At 44.9% G+C, this 15802-nt stretch overlaps 2 protein-coding genes across 2 annotated transcripts in view; one reads left to right on the top strand and one right to left on the bottom strand.

Moving 5' to 3' along the window:
- Positions 1–861: 861 nt before the first annotated feature.
- LOC306737592 (TBC1 domain family member 24-like) lies at positions 862–4852 on the bottom strand (the record flags this gene model as incomplete). Its single annotated transcript, XM_079219335.1, has 11 exons — positions 862–1037; positions 1128–1416; positions 1534–1632; positions 1776–1839; positions 2382–2537; positions 2688–2927; positions 3034–3450; positions 3700–3816; positions 3939–4188; positions 4298–4512; positions 4650–4852. 11 exons carry the CDS (start codon positions 4850–4852, stop codon positions 862–864), a joined length of 2226 nt encoding a protein of 741 aa, XP_079075461.1.
- Positions 4853–7227: 2375 nt separating this feature from the next.
- stx8 (syntaxin 8) overlaps positions 7228–15802 on the top strand; it is a 41287-nt gene continuing 32712 nt past the window's right edge. Inside the window, exons 1-6 of the mRNA XM_079219715.1 lie at positions 7228–7340; positions 8367–8466; positions 8558–8652; positions 8926–9036; positions 12199–12332; positions 13275–13367. Of these exons, the coding sequence (XP_079075841.1) occupies positions 7324–7340; positions 8367–8466; positions 8558–8652; positions 8926–9036; positions 12199–12332; positions 13275–13367 (550 nt within the window). The 5' untranslated portion in view covers positions 7228–7323. The remainder of the gene's footprint in view (positions 7341–8366; positions 8467–8557; positions 8653–8925; positions 9037–12198; positions 12333–13274; positions 13368–15802) is intronic.

The following is a 15802-nucleotide window of genomic DNA, read 5'->3' as shown; positions in this document are numbered from 1 at the left end:
CCAGTTCATATCAGGTTCAGCTGTATCATTTTACCACTTAACGATAGTTTCAGCAGCACTAGAACGCAGCACGTGTCTCATCTTATTTCTGGTAGATGAGACCAGGTGCCCATCGCCCAAGGCTAGTCTAATTTGGTGCACTATTGTACAAGTTATTTTTACTGTAAAGGATATTATAAACCCTTCAGCTTATTTTAACAGCAAATAAGCAAGCATACCCCCCTACACACACATATGTATATACCTCCTCCCCTTATTGGTAATAGCCTTCATATGTTGACAACTCAGAACTCAAACAGGTTAAACAGAAAGTAAAAAAAGAAAAAATACAAATTCAGTATGAAACGCATTTGCTTTTGACCCCATTACACCGTAAAAAAAGTTCACAATAGGTCAATATCTGAATAAGTTATTAGACATAGATAAAGTCACTGATCACAACATGTGTAAAAAGGGCATGAAGTTTAATTGTGTATCAAACGCAATTAAACAGCTAAATAAAATTTAAAAGTATATACATCTTAGTAAAGTACTTCATTACAGCATTCATTACAGCAGATGGCGTTGCATGCTATAGCTTTCGTAGCTACACTGTGATAAGATGAGTACGTTTTTGTTTTTCGCTTGGATATTTTCCTTATGTTTTACGAGAGCTTCCCTGTGAGAGGAACCATTATTTATTTGAGCTTGTAAAGCCAAATAAGCATGACTTGACACGTGGACATCAAACTCAAGTAAATTATCCATCAATTGCTTCACAATATGCCACATGCACACATGTGCATTTCGCAAAAGAAATATTGAAAAATGTACATACAAATTTGTGTTTGTACCAAAAATGTCTCTCTCTCCCCCATTAGTCTACTGAGAGGGAAAGCATTCAGAAAAGGAAATAGAGTTCTGGATGCCCCACACTTCCAGGGCCTGGATCTTGAAATGCCCCTTGCAGAGTTGGGAGCTCTTGAATGTGTCACAAGGCTCTGAGCGCCCCACCTCCAGGTCTTCCTGTAGGTAGAGTGCGTGGCCCCCGTCACCACCTAAGAGAGGACATACATCAGCACTGCATACGAACCAGAACATTTTATGACACAACAAATAAGACCTGACAATGTGTTCCCCTGCCGTACCAATGATGAGCTGACTGTCGCTGCCTGCGATGAACATGGACGCTTCCTGTTCCTTGGGTCTCCTCGGCTCTTTGACTGTCGTGGGCTCCTCTGATGGGACGGTGTAGGGGATCGTCAGGTAGCTGGGGTCCTGCGGGGTTCCAGCGGGACAGGTCAGAGTGGTCGGGGAGCAGCCGCTGTTGGACACCGGAGAGGAGGCGAAGCCGCCGTCTCGAGCCTGCTGAGGGGAAGCTGCTCTGGTCATTATGTTGACCATAGCCTGCTGGTAGCGCTCCATGCTGGGACGCAGCTGATGTGGGATGGGGAAAGACAAACGTCTGGTTTATTGAACGGTAATGAAGCAAAGTTGACACAAAATCCGACCCGATAAGGCATGTTGCAGAAATATGGCAGGAATATGTCTCACCGTAAAAACAAAACATTCCCCGGTTCCAAAGTATGTGAGTCCGTCCGAGTTGTGCTTTTTCCTTTGTATCATGTCTGTTGACAGGAAGGCACCGAAGACCTGGGAAATGAGAATGATTTCAGTACAAAATCCATAAACTAAGTATTTTCAGTAGTGGCTTTAAGACACATTGGGTTCAAATCTATGAAATAAAAAAAGAAAAGCATATGGAGCAAAATATCCCACTATTCATCGTCTATTACCTCTTCACACATAGTTTTGATAATCAAGACCGCTGGTTCGTGTCCCTCCACATGTGAATAGAATCTACAGAGAGAGAAAGAAAAAACATGATTTAGTGTTGTTTTTAATATCTATATCCCGACACTTCTTAAAATAACAGACTGGTCGTTTCAACTGAAGGTATTTCTTTCGTAAACAGCGTGAACTGAACTGTGAGTCGCTTGACTTTCACACTCAAAGCAAACATGTTGATAGTGAAAACACGCCGGCCTCTTTCTGTTATGTAACTAGACCTGAGAATCAGCTTTTCACTGCTGGCACATGGTGCTCAGCAGTTATTGATCCATGATGACCTCATTTAAAGAGACAGTTCACCCCAGAGTCAAAACAATACACATATTTAAGGTTGATATCTCTAAAACTATAGGTTACTCACACTAAAACTAACTAGACCCATACCCATAGAGGAAAAATATGTGTTTTTTATTTTACTGTGCCTTTAATAGTACAAGTATAAGGAGACAGAATTAAAAGACATGACGGCTTTCGACATATGAAAGAAAGGCTTCTCGCCATAATTCATCAGTGTTTTTTTCTCGATGGCGCGTGGAACGAAGGTGACTCACGAAGCGAGGCTTCTTCCGTGTTCCGCCGTGCTGAACAGCCTGATGGGGCTGAAAAGGGAGAAGCGCTCAGGTATCCAGGCCCAGACGACTCTCATCTCGGTCCTAGTCACAACACTGGAGGCGAAGTTGCTGAAGTTCACCGTCTCGACCGACTGCCTTTAGGGACATAAAAATGATGAGAATATGAAACTGAAACAAGATAAATGTGGGCATTTCTTTCCAGCACTTACACATAATGAAAAGTATTTTTTCTTACTATGAACATATTCCTTTTGTTCTAAATCAAACCTCTGACCTCTGACTTACCTCTTCTGGTGCGTGCCGACGCCTTTTTGCATGAGGGCGTCCTTGTTGGCATTGAACAGGAGGTTGAGCTCCCTCCGCGTGGCCATCGGGATCATGAAGGCCCTCTCCAGGAGGTTCTCAGCCGTGCAGTGGCGAGCCACACTCTGCACGAAGCGCTTCATGTCCGTGCGGAAGTCCTCCACGTCTGCAACTCTGGACGACACCGACACCTTGTAGAGGCTGAGCAGAGCCAGCGCCACCCTACGCAAAGAAGGACACGGTTACGCCGTCGCTCCAGAAGTAACGGCCATGTGGTGAGAAATCACCCGCTCAAAGACTGTTGTTTCCATGTGAAGCGCCAACAAACCTGTAGAGGACCTTGTAGCCTTCCAGGATGTAGACATCCAGCACTCTGATGGCGTACGTGAACGGGAGGTCGGCGAATATCCACATGATCCAGTCGGAGTAGAACTCAAAGAGGTTCTGGTGAGAGCTGGCGATCAGCTTGCGGATGCCTCTGCAGCACCGGTTGGCGAGGTCTCCGAAGGTCATGCAGGAGGCGCGGTAGGTGAGGAAGGTCTGGTCGATGTAGCGCTTGTTGGGGTCGGTGTAGCAGATGAGCCGGGACACGCTGTGGAAGCACTCGGCCTCGTCCTCACTGAAGTGGAGAATGAGGGAGACCAGTTCCGGCAGGATGGGGCAGAAGTTCATGTCCGGGAAGCATTTGCCGAGGCATATGAGAATCTTTTTCACAGAGTTCAGGCCCGCTTTGTTGAGACAGTATCTGGATAAGGAGAAGATGAAGAACAGGATTTACTTGGGGGTACTTTAATGTAAAAGTGCGCATGCTAACTCAACATTTAAAGCAGTCTTGCATCACATCTTTTTTTTTCCAGGTAAAAGCCAACATTTTACATCCACCAGAGGTCACTCAAAAACTTGACCAAATGAACTGACATGCTTAAAGCTACTCAGTAATGTATCTGGTTCTCCTGTCTATGACACATGATCCAACATTATCCCACAAAAGTACCTGGGTATTTCCCCTGCCTCCATGTACTCTGGGACCGGGTGGGTGCTGATTTTCTGTTCTCCAAAGTGCTGCTTGGTCAGTTCATAGTGGGCATTTCTGTCTGGAGTGACGCACCTGCTGCAGATTTGAACAGCAATGCATTTGGATTTAGATTAAAAAGCACGCTCAGATTTTGCAAACAGATCAATGCACGTGTGCTCCATGACATCGTTCAAAAAATTCAATGTGACAATCTTAACCTGGAGTTGATGCTGTGGATGATGTGGTAGTAGGCTTTGGCCCTGAGCGTGTGCGGCATAGCCCAGAATCCCTCTCGGCCCATGGTTTTCAGCTGCTGGTGGTCACTCTGCAGGATCTGCTGGTATCGTCTCGCAGCTTCGGGGTCAATCTTCTCCCAGTCCACAAACTGCCCATACTTCATCCCCGAGCAGGAGTTAATCTCCCACTTGTCAGACTCAGAGATGGTCATCATGAGATTGCCTTTACTGCCTGAGCAAAGCAAACACACACACATTTAAGTTTACATTTATGCAAATAGACTTTGAAAGAAGAATACATGCTGTTATGAAGAGAAAAGAAAGAAGCATAATTTCAGTACCGTTATGTTCTCTTGTTTGTGAGTGCTTGCTTCGTTTAGACTTGGACTTCTTGGAGCTGACTCGAACACCGGCCCCATCCCCTTCTCTCTTTTCCTTTTTGTTCACTTGATACTGGAGGAGGGAGCTCGCCCTCTGCCTCAGCGGATCGGACCGTAAGAAGTTTGATGCATCAAATTCGGAGTTTATCTCTGTCGTCTCACAATTGTAAAAGGACCTGGAAAGCAGGGGAATCAGTATTAACTCTGTGTTCAGTCATGATTATGACCCTTTTTTTCTTGTGTTTTCCCACAATATTCAAACCCAAATCCACAAACGTATAGGTGCCTGATCATTAAAAAAAGCAGCACATACCTGGAGCGAGGCCTGAGGAAGGCCTCCTCTGTCTGCGCGCCGTGGTTCTTGCTTTCCTCTGGATCGTAGTAGGAGTGAGACCTTTGCCGACCTCTGCCCCCGGCCACGGCTCCCAGGTCCTGGTCTGAGGTTGCGTCGCACACCGAGATGGAATTCATGTTTCCGCAGTTGGAGAACTCCGGCGTTCTTGAAATGTCGATCATCGTCTCAGGTCGTGTGATGCGATCCGGAGAGTTAAAGTGCCACTAAGCTACACGTTTCCGAGGGCCGGGGCGTTATATACAGGCCTGTGGGCTGCGGTCATGTGAGACAGGTGGTAGGGTTTGTTTGTGGTGACTCCAGCCGGTGAAAAACAAAAACAAACAACTGTGCAGATTTTCCTGTTTCACTACTAGCAACGTGCAGTGTGTCATTCTGAGAAGTGATTAGTCCGACTGGAATGTCCCCTCGGTGCCCCCAAAATCAGAAGCGTCACCCTTAAGGAATTAAATCCTCCAGATCACATGACATCGCATGACATAACACACTTTAATTCCACTCACGCCTCAAGAGATCTTTCGTCGCTTTTGCAATTGTTACAGATGAGCTTTTAATAGTATTCGTTTATCGGGAAACCTGTCGAAGAATTAAAAAAGCATAATAAGGTCATCAGAAACAGGAGGGTGGTCATGTTCCTTTCTCTGAAACTGCCTTGTGTCTAATGTCAAGTCGAGTCTATTCCAAGAAGTCCTCCAAAGGTTATTATTCCACACAACAGATGTATGTTTTGATCCAAACACAACTACTGTTTGGCCATGACACATAAAACCTCGACGAGTACTTATCTCACATGTGGGCTCCACATGTAACCCAGTTGAAAAACAAACTCTCCGGCCCCCGCGGGGCGGAGAAAGGCACGCTGTCGGCCCTTCGTGTCAATTTCCATGAAGGCTGGCATACTAGCACGTCATGCTTGTAAGAATTTGGGGGCAATGTGACTGAGTGAACAACACACTCGTCATTCAGCCTGCATACTATCCAGTCTATGGAAACCCATATTGTCACAAGGGCCGTGCTGTTTACGTCTCTTTAGGTCGTCTCTTTAGGTCCATGTGAACGTACGTATGTGAACGCACATACGTGAATAACATGTACAGAATGCACAATGCAGATGGGAAGGGGGGTTGTTTTTGGGTACCAACACTCAGTGTGTGTCAGTAAAAGAAATGTGGCAAAATACATCTGGAGAAGAAAAGAAGGGGGAGTGTTGTATTATGCAACACAGAAAACAATGTAAAAAGCAAATATTATCACCAGGTTAACAATAAAAAGTTGGCTCCTCAGCATTTAATTAATTTGTGGGATGAAAACTGAATGAATGTTGTTGTTTTTTTAAGATGTATTTATGTATTATTCAAGATGTAAACTCACAGGATAAGGGAACGGTGAAGAAGTGAACACACGTTCCCTTCCCTCTCTGCTAAACAGCATTATTCTGCATTCGAAAAATAATACAAAACAACCAAGAGCTATAAGGCAGACAGATTTTGTCAGAAAAAGAAGAAAGAAGCCTCTCCAGTCTGCACGATTGTTAAAAATCAAATATAATATATCTATTATACAAAGAATTGTATTAACAACACTAAAAACAGGGAGCTTTCAAAAGAAAAAGTATTTGTATACGCTTGTATGTTGTTGTATGTTGTTGTATGTTGCTGTATACTGTGTGTTTCCGGCGTTGTATACATCGCACTGGGCATTGGTGTTCACAGTGTCTGTCCTGTATCTTGTGGGCTGGCTTTCTTTGGGATCATCACAGAGTAAATCTTATGAAGTCAACGTAATGCTCCAATTCGCACATATTCTGTTGCACTACATAGTTCACTTTGATTTGGCAATCACAGTTTAATTCATTACTACATGACATGATTAGCTCAGTGAGCTCAGAGAAGACAATGCTTTGTAGTAAACAACTAAATCACAGTTGAGGTGCATAATAGAATCACAAATAACATAAATGTAGTCGCAGATGCCAACAAGCGGAGAGCTTCAATTTCTCGGTCTAGTGCATTGCAGTCAATCATTTTCCCCATTAGATTAAATAACACATTCTTAGGTATCTTAAGATTTCTCACTCAATATAGAGTTATAATGCACAGGAAGTGCATTGATGTTGATGTTGTATGCAAAAGGTTTTTCTCTGCAATAATAATTTCAGTTAAACCACAAGGCTGTCTGGATGTCTGCAGTGCACTTTGTAGAAGTGTCTGTAGCCATCATGGTGATCCAAAGGAGCGTATCTGATTGCACACTCAATGTCTTTTATTCTTAATGGGTCTCAGAATATACCTATAAATGATGTGTAATTTGCTATATTTGGGATTGTACATAATCTATCTGAGGATTTATATATTGACTGCTGACTTCTGAATGTGATAATGATATATTTATTGATATTATGCACATGTACTATAATTATATTTTAATTGATCTAACTATCTATCTATACTTATTGTCAATATGGCCTCTCTGTTTTACGTTTTTCCACATTGTTCGATATCATCCATTTTTTTAAGCTTGTCCCTCGCAGCGTGCCGTCGTGACGTCACACCAAAACAAGGAAGCGTTTGCTGGTGATTACTGCCGGATGGTTCAAACTAAGTGGATTTTCTCGTCGTAGCTAACTGTTATCACAATGTCGCAGGACCCGTGGTAAGCAATGTGTTCGGAGGCGACCGTAAATGATCTCAAATGTATTATTAACTACAACAAAAGGTTTTATTATCATAACTCAGCTCGGTTGCTCTCTGCATCGCTACCCTCTGCTAGCTAAACGGGTCGCGAGCTCTTCCCTGTCAAGATGAATGTTGAACAAATACAACACTCACACTTCTTCAATAAGCCATTAAGACGAGTTATGGACTGAATGTAACGTCAGTGTGAAAGTGTCTTTTTTTTAAGCAATATACCTGAATTTAGTATTCAGACGGAAGCTTGGTCCCGTCAACAGAACCGAAAGAGGAAAAAGGCAATGCTAAACAATGTCACATGATGAATGCGGCTGTGTGTTGGGCTCATTCTCGGACGTTTTACCCCATAATACTAAACGTTAATGACTATAACACACTACAGTGCAATGCATTTGCTCTGTATTGAATACTGTCAGTCAGTCAGTCAGTCAGTGGTGCTTCATCCTTTTCGGTCATATTTGCAACAACATTAAAAAGTCCAGCATCAAAAACAACTAACGAGTTCCACGCAGCCCTGCGGCAGTCTGAGAGCTGGATATCATGAGCTAGAAAAAGGCCAAAGTAGCTCGTGTTAGACTGCACTTTATTGAAATACATATTTGTCGTAGGTTGCACAACATTAGGAAACAGACAAGTCAATTGTCTTCACCCTGTCCACATCCAATGATCGGTGATTGACCATTTAGTTTTTTTACATCACACATAACTCATGTGGCTCTGTCATTTATCTATATTTATTCCAGGTCAATTTACACGTTTTCCTAATTTTTTTTAGGTGCAGATGTCAGCCATATTCTCTGCCGTGTTTACATTCCTTATGATGCAAATCAAAAAAATGCACTACAGGAATGCACAACTGTTTTTGTTTTGTTTTGTTTGCCATGTATTATAAATGAGCTTCAACTGGATTTGGTTGTGGATCCCTGTGTTGAATGATTAGAATAAATGATCCTCGTATGACATCTCTATCCCGCTCATTGATCTACAGGTTACAGAATTATGACGCCACTTGTCGATTGGCACAGGAAACGGCAGAAAACATTCATGAGCGCAACAGGCAGCAGAGAACAGGGGGGAACCCTGCAAAGGTACGTTGTTACGTTCACAAACAAAGATGCATCTCCAGATAGTCAGGTTTCTCTGGTAGTGAGTCGGTGTGAATATCTTCTGTCTTTTCAGATGAACATGACGCTGCGGGCATCACTGCAGAAGCTCAAGCAGAATATTGCCCAGCTTAAGGAGGGTTTGTTGCGAGCATCATCAAGCCGGCGCCTGTATCCTTTCTTTTGAGAATGTTCCACGCAGTGGGAGTCATGCGCTTGAGATTACATTTTTGTGCTGGAGGGTTCCCCTTGCTTGCAGTAGCAGTTGTCTTCCCATAGAGGGCGGTAGAGTGTTACGTAAAAGCTCTGCCCCGACTTAGAAAATTAAACGGTTTCTGTGCTCATGGGTTAATTCCAAACTCGACCAACGAAAAGTGTCAGGGGCATCCAAGGTGATTTTAGGGATGTTGACCTTTGTGCATGACCTTGACATGGCTTCATCAGAATGCAGTCCGAAGCTGATAGGAGGCAGAACCTTATCGACGACCTGCTAACCAGAGAGAAGCAGCTCAATGCCACCTTCAAGGGAGACTTCATGGAACCTGAATCTTCCAGGTACTTAAGATTCCCTCTGTACACTGGGCAAGCTATAATAATACAAGGTTACACAGATATTCTTCTATATTTCTCACATCAAATTTTCACAGACAAGTTTACTAGATTTTGGGTGAATACACTTTGGCAACACACGTTTCTCACTGGTTTCCCCTCGGTTTCGTTGTTGTCTGTTCTTACACTCATAGCTCTGTCGATTGGCTGAAGTCCCTGTCGCACTGGGAAGCATTTATGCTTTTCACAATAGTTGTGCAGAACAACAACAAAAAAGCCTTGATAAGCAAAGGAAGATCCTTCGTTTTGTGCCCGTCGGCCTCCTCAAAGCCGTAAACCGGGACTTTAAACATCCGCTCCTGAGAGCTCATAATGCCGCTGGACACAACAACAGCTTGCTTCCTTCACATGTCGGCCGTAGTAGAATAATTAAATGCAGAATAGTTTGAATGTAGCCGAAGACAATCAGCCAATTAGATCCACATTTCAAAGGTTTGGGTGAATCTAAACACATCTTTGACCAATGTAGTGATTTTGTGGTGCCTTTTAGCGCACATTCATTTTGAAAAATATTCCGGGACGGCCAGCTTGTTGCTTAAGTAGTTCAAGAAAATTGCGGGATATTTCTCCACCCTGAGTCTCCGTCAGTCAGTGTCAGAAGGCTGGACGCCCAATTAAAAATAATGAATCCTCGTTCTCTTGTCTGTGTCCTTGACCAGAGAGGTCATGGGCTCTGTTCTCCGCTTTGATGAGACGTCACCGGTCACTGACTCTCTCCGAGAGTCTTTGTACATCCGGTGCCGTGACCTCTCTCTGTGCTATCACTCGGAAGGAAGTCCGTCTGTCTGCCATTTTGACAGGCCGCTTAACTTCACGCCTAATTCTTTTTCATGAAGAGAAATATCTCGCTTCGCACTGCTGATCACACCTCCTGAGACGGACACACACACACACACACATACTCAGAGGAATGCACGTGTGGGTCTTGATGAACAAAGACGGACGGAGCGGGTTTACGGTCTCAAACTCCCCGCTGAGCATCTTCCGTCATGTCAACATGACAGCGGTCATTACTTTGGTTAATGTCTGACCTGGTCTGGTCCGCGTGATATTTGTTTGGACAGGAAGAGGAAACTGTGTCACGTTGTTCACATCCCGGCAGCTTCTCGCGGCTGCCTCGTAAATGTGTGTTTTCTGGAATGCTGTTTTTACGTCGTACAGTGCAGCGTGTCTACTTTGTGCGAGGACTTTTGATGGGCGGCCGAAACGAGTGTTGAATGAAACCAACCGTCACCGTTCCATTAGATCAGTGGAACCAGATTAGAAAAAAACCTTTCACTTGACGATAAAACTGCCTTTTCCCAGATAACTCTCACAAGCTTTGGGTTTTTGGGGATTGATCTACTTGGCGGTGCTTTGCACGCGCTTTCATCTTTTCAACAGACCACACACCCAATTACATAAAAGGCCCAGTAAAAAAAAAAAAGAAATCTCGAATGACATTAGCTAATATATATTAGCTCTGCAAAATGCAATCATGTGGTCATATGTTTAAAAAAAATGTTTTTCCCTCAGGACCTAATTTTAATAGTGATATGTGGTAGGTAATTTGGATTTGTGGGTCGGACCCTTTCCCACTGTGTGGTCCCCGAGGACGGAGTGAGGGAGGGGGTGGATTGGCCATGCTTGGATAATCTAAGCCGCTCTTTTTTTATGTGAGAACTTTGGGTAGAAGAAAAGGGATAGAGGTTACAGAGGAGACTTTAATCTATCCCTGAAACAATACATTCTCAGCATCTCCATTTCAGACGAGGCAAAAGAAGGACATGGCGCCTACGTTTGAAGGCTCTGTTCGCCCTGTCACCCACCTCTCCATCATTGTTCACTAACCTTTCCTTCGCATCTGATTGCACTGGAAATAGTTGCAATTAGTTAAATCTCCCCTGTCCAAGTCATTCAAGTCAGGACCCGGGTGCTCGGGCCCCGGTGGCGGCAGTCTTAGGGCCTCGCGGCTGCCAAGAGATGTGCCCGACTGATTTCGGCGCTCCCCCACCGGCTGGTTAATTGGATCTTCACACACTGGGCACTTTTTTTTTTGCGAGAGGAAGTGGCTGGCTGGCACATAGGAGACGCATTGTAATCAAACATGTCGGAGAGATTAGACCAGATGCCATGCCGTGTCTCACCTACGCCCCTGATGGTATCGAGCTCTGAGCTAGCTAGCGTTGTGAATGGTCTGACGATGCTGTACAACGTGAGATGTACACGTTGAGAGGGGGGGATAAAAGTATGCAGTGCACGTGCACAGAAAATAAAAGAATTGTAGAGATTAACCGAAACGGCTTTCACTTTTGAATTTGAAAGATTGGGTTCAACTGAGCCAACAAAAGACGTAATTATGTCTCGCACAGTTCAGCAGTGGCACGACATGTGGCTCAGGTCACTTTTCCCGAGCTTAGCCAGCAGGCCACTTGCTCCCAGCGTACGTGGTTAAATCCGACCTCACGCAGAGATTGTGAACCCCGTCACGGCACGACGGGTTGAAAGCTGAAACGCAGCTTTAAGCTATTAGCAGAAGAATAGCTTTCTAAACCGCACGGCTGTGTTGAGCACCGCATAGTACAGGACGGAGAGCTCTCGCCGGTCTGTCACTTCGTCAGGGCCAAACCTCCCCAGCAGTCCACAGTTCTGTGAAAGATTAACACGCCGGCTAACCTGGTCCTTTTCAATCATTCAAGAAACTTAAAAGACAAAGTGGGTAAATACATTCCGCTGTGATCTGAAGGGTTTCGTTGTCATAAAATGCTCAAAAGAGTAAAAGTATCGGAGAAGGAACATGCCTTGTACAGATGTGTTTGCTGCGAGAGGTTGTGCAGATGTGCTTTGCACTCCTGTCCCACCCGGCCATATTGACCGTGTTTACTTGCGCAGCTAAAAGTCGCTTATGCTCGATGAGTGTTTTGGACTTGTGTGCTAGAATGGTGATTGTCAGCAAAACAAAAGTAATTTTGTCATTTACTTTACAGGTCTTTGTTACTTTAAAAGCTGCCGCTCTGCTTTTTGGTAGGAACAATAAGTTCATAGGCACCAGAACGAATTAGAAGAAAAATCAAATACATTTTTTATTCAACCCGAAGTATTGAGTATTGTTATCATGACGTTTCCCAGGTCGACGTTGATGGGCGCCGGGGCGGGATCGAGCGCCGGCGTTGCGGCCAACCCCTGGCTGGTCAACGAATCGGAGGAGACCCAAGGGCTGACCTTCGGAGAGATCAAGCAGCAGCAACAACGGGTCATCGAAGGTAACACCTAGCTTGCCTAGCGATCTTCTACTTCTCAAAACCAGAATAAGCTCCATTGCACGACTGTATCAAGTCTGCTGTTTTTCGTTTCTTTTCAATTTAGTTGGCATCAAGACCAAATATGGGCATTGCAACCACTCATAGCAATAACTTATTCATTCCTCTCCAACAAGTACAAGTGTGTTCAAATGATAACGTTATCCTTTTAAAATATTACACAATAAAGGCGTTTGAGAGCTGTATTATGTCTTCAACTAGTACTGGCTCTGCTGGCGTGTGTTAACATATAAAAAGATGATGATCATAATTCACGTCTCGAAGACATATTGAAAGCCCACGCCTGCTTTTTCCCCCGAACGGCTCTGACGTGACTTGACATCAGTTCACCTGACTCCGAGTGACACTTCATTGCTCCGTCTCCCTCGCGGCTCTGGTTCTTGTCAATGTGGGATCACAGATTCCTCATAAGACGGTGAGAACCGAACCACATGGAGGTTGTTCTGCTCCCCCGTGGGGATTTCTGGTGGAGCTGGGTAATGGTGAGCGCCTGAACCTGCGGTCATAAAAAAAAAGCGATTCCAGTGGAAGAGAGCGTGTCAAACTAGCAGGCTAGGACTGTTCTTTGCTTTCAGCTTCAGTGTTTTTGCCCACCGCAGTTACAATAACAGGAGCACGGCTGAGTGGGGCAAAGTGCTGAATGACTCGCATGAGGCTCCGTGAGCCGAGCTGGACCCCAACAACCCGTCATTCCTATTTCCCAAATAGTTGCCTCATCATATCACAAGTGCAGTGCACTGTTATTACATGGCTCCCTTCTGTCAATTTGCCTTTTCCAAACGTTTACTTTATCGTTTGTCCTACTCCACCGCTTTCCCCCCCCTCTTGCTGCTCCTCTTTCATCGTCTTTTGTTCTAAGTTTCTATTTTCTGTCTCTGTCCTCAGTCCAGGATGCGGGCTTGGATGCGCTAGCAGCCGTCATCAGCAGACAGAAGATAATGGGCCAGGAGATTGGCAACGAGCTGGATGAACAGAATGGTAAAGTTTAATGTGCGTGTGCGTCTGTACATATTCGTCTTAAAAAAATAAATAAAAAGCATTCCATACACATGACACAGCGCTTTGTGAATCAGACATACTTGTTCTGCGACGGAATGGACGGCGATACTCCCTCACACCACCGCAACACTGACATAGTTCAAACCAAGCGCGCACATACACACGCACACACACACACACACACACACACACACACGCCCTCACACTTCCATGTGACCTCACATTCAGGTCAAGACCCATAAAGAATCTCCATGCTGCTTAAATGCATTAAAAAAACGTGTTCTGGAATCAGATCTGCTCGGAGATAATGGTGCTTTTTAGTTATTTCTGACTAAATGCTCTTCAGTCCATAAATACCTTCCATCGCAAGTAGAACGCGCCGCACAGAACGGAGTGCATTTCCTTTAACGCTCAGACAGGCGGCACTCGAGACACAAGACTTATGGGACGATCATCTGTCAACCGGTGGACAATTAGATCCTTTAATGCATCTCACCCTCAGAAGACTACACCAGTTGAAAGGCCGAGGCCCGAGAGTGTTGCCTTACTAAGAGGATGCGCACATGTATTCCTATCGTTTAACTTCTCTAATGTTTATAACAGCGAGGCGGGAAGGTGCATTAGTCTGTCAGCTTGTTGTCTGACAATCGGGGGAAAGAAACTTCACAGTTCCGGAACTGCCGGTCGATAAAAGGAGAGGGGAGTGGATGAATTAGCTCGCAGCAGTAATAAAGTAGTGGTGAGGCTGAGTGGCACTGCGGAGGAGGGATCTGTGTCTTCAGAGGGAACTCTAGACTTGATATTGCTCCATCAGCCTCAGGGCTTTGGCAATTAGTGGACTCTGCTGCTATTCGGAGAAAGACATCTCAACAGAGGGATTGTTTGGCTTGATAAAACAAATTCTGAGAGTGTTCACATCAACCTCAGAGGAGGTCCCTGACAAGCAGTTGTCTCACACACCTACAGCACAGTTATTGTCTCTTTCTACCCGGCTTCCCGGCCTCCAGTTGGGGAAAGAAGGCGTTGCACCGTCCTGTAATATCCTGTCTGAGCAGTTGTACCCAAACAAGCCCACGAGGTTGTGTAACCGATTGATCTCGGCATGGAAACAAACGACCAGCCCTTTGTGCTGGGAAGGAATGGCAGATGTTTCCGTCGACACTGATGGGGGAATGGAAGAGAAAGAAAGGGAAGGCGGCTTGTTTTAGCCCCGCTCTCCCGTTACCGTATCGAAGTAGAGACGGATCACCGCTCCAACGCCCCTGCCGGCGTGTTTTTCTTCGCGTTCTTTCAGCTTGATGTCAGTGTTTCCAATAATATGGACCTGAATGGGCGATGGGAGAGCCGTAACCGGGAATTACACTGCAAGTCAGCGAGACAAGGCAAATGGCTTTGGCCCTGGAAACAATGGCTGGTTACTGCTCCCGTGTTCAGAGCCCACATGACTCTTAAATATGAGTTTGATGGGAACTCAAGTTTTTTCGGTAATGGCCAAAAATATCGAAGCCACCTGGCTCCATTTGGTGAAATCCAAACCGTACAAATTTGTAGAAGCCCGCACAAGTTTTTTTGATTATGATATAACCATATCTATGTGTGCACGTGTGTGTGTATATATATATATATATTTACTGTACATGTACACTACGTTTTAGTTTGTTCCAAAAGACATTTGTGGCGCATGCAGTGTAACGCTCGCTGTGTCCACCAGACTCTTGATAAAGTGTAGGCGTAGAGTTTCCTCGCAGTCTCGCCACAATTTATGGTCAAACTTCAGGTTCACGAGGCTCGCTGACACCAGCCAATGATTAACAGGGCCTACAGCTCTGGCCTTCCACAGATTGTCTTTACCTCCCTCTGCTTCTTCCCGTTTGTGGGACCTTTGCTGCCCCTCCATCTCTCATCTCACTCCCCGCTCTCCCGTGCCTCTTTTCAACAGTCCCTTGTTTTATAAACCCCTTTCCCGCTTCTCCCATCTCCGTGTCTCTTCTGCATCCTCTCATGCTGAGTTATGGGAGACGTTCCTTCTTGTTTCTCTGGCTGGAGAGTGATATATCGCACGTGTAGATGAGGAGCTAGTGACCTCTGGTGTAGTCCTTAAGCCTGATTTAGGGTTCTTTGGAGTAACTCGCACGTTTTGATGAAGGAGAGCGACGAACTTTGCACACACTCTAAAATACTTTAGTGTATTTATTCCTGTGTTTTTAAGAAGTTTTTACTGACAAAGTACTGACTCGTCTTGACAGAATGCTGCACCCATGTGTGAGTACATTGTGTTAGTGTTTAACTCTGCATGTTATCAGTCCAACAGTATGATCATCCCCTCACCAAATAAGAAAACGGCAAACTAGAAACCGAATTATTTTTATTTCTTGAGCGCACCGCATCATTCTCTGAAGACCACGGCCACCCGA

This window comes from Taurulus bubalis, assembly GCF_910589615.1.
Source record: "Taurulus bubalis genome assembly, chromosome: 6".
Taxonomy (NCBI): Eukaryota; Metazoa; Chordata; class Actinopteri; order Perciformes; family Cottidae; genus Taurulus; species Taurulus bubalis.
This window is presented reverse-complemented; position numbering and strand designations above follow the sequence as displayed.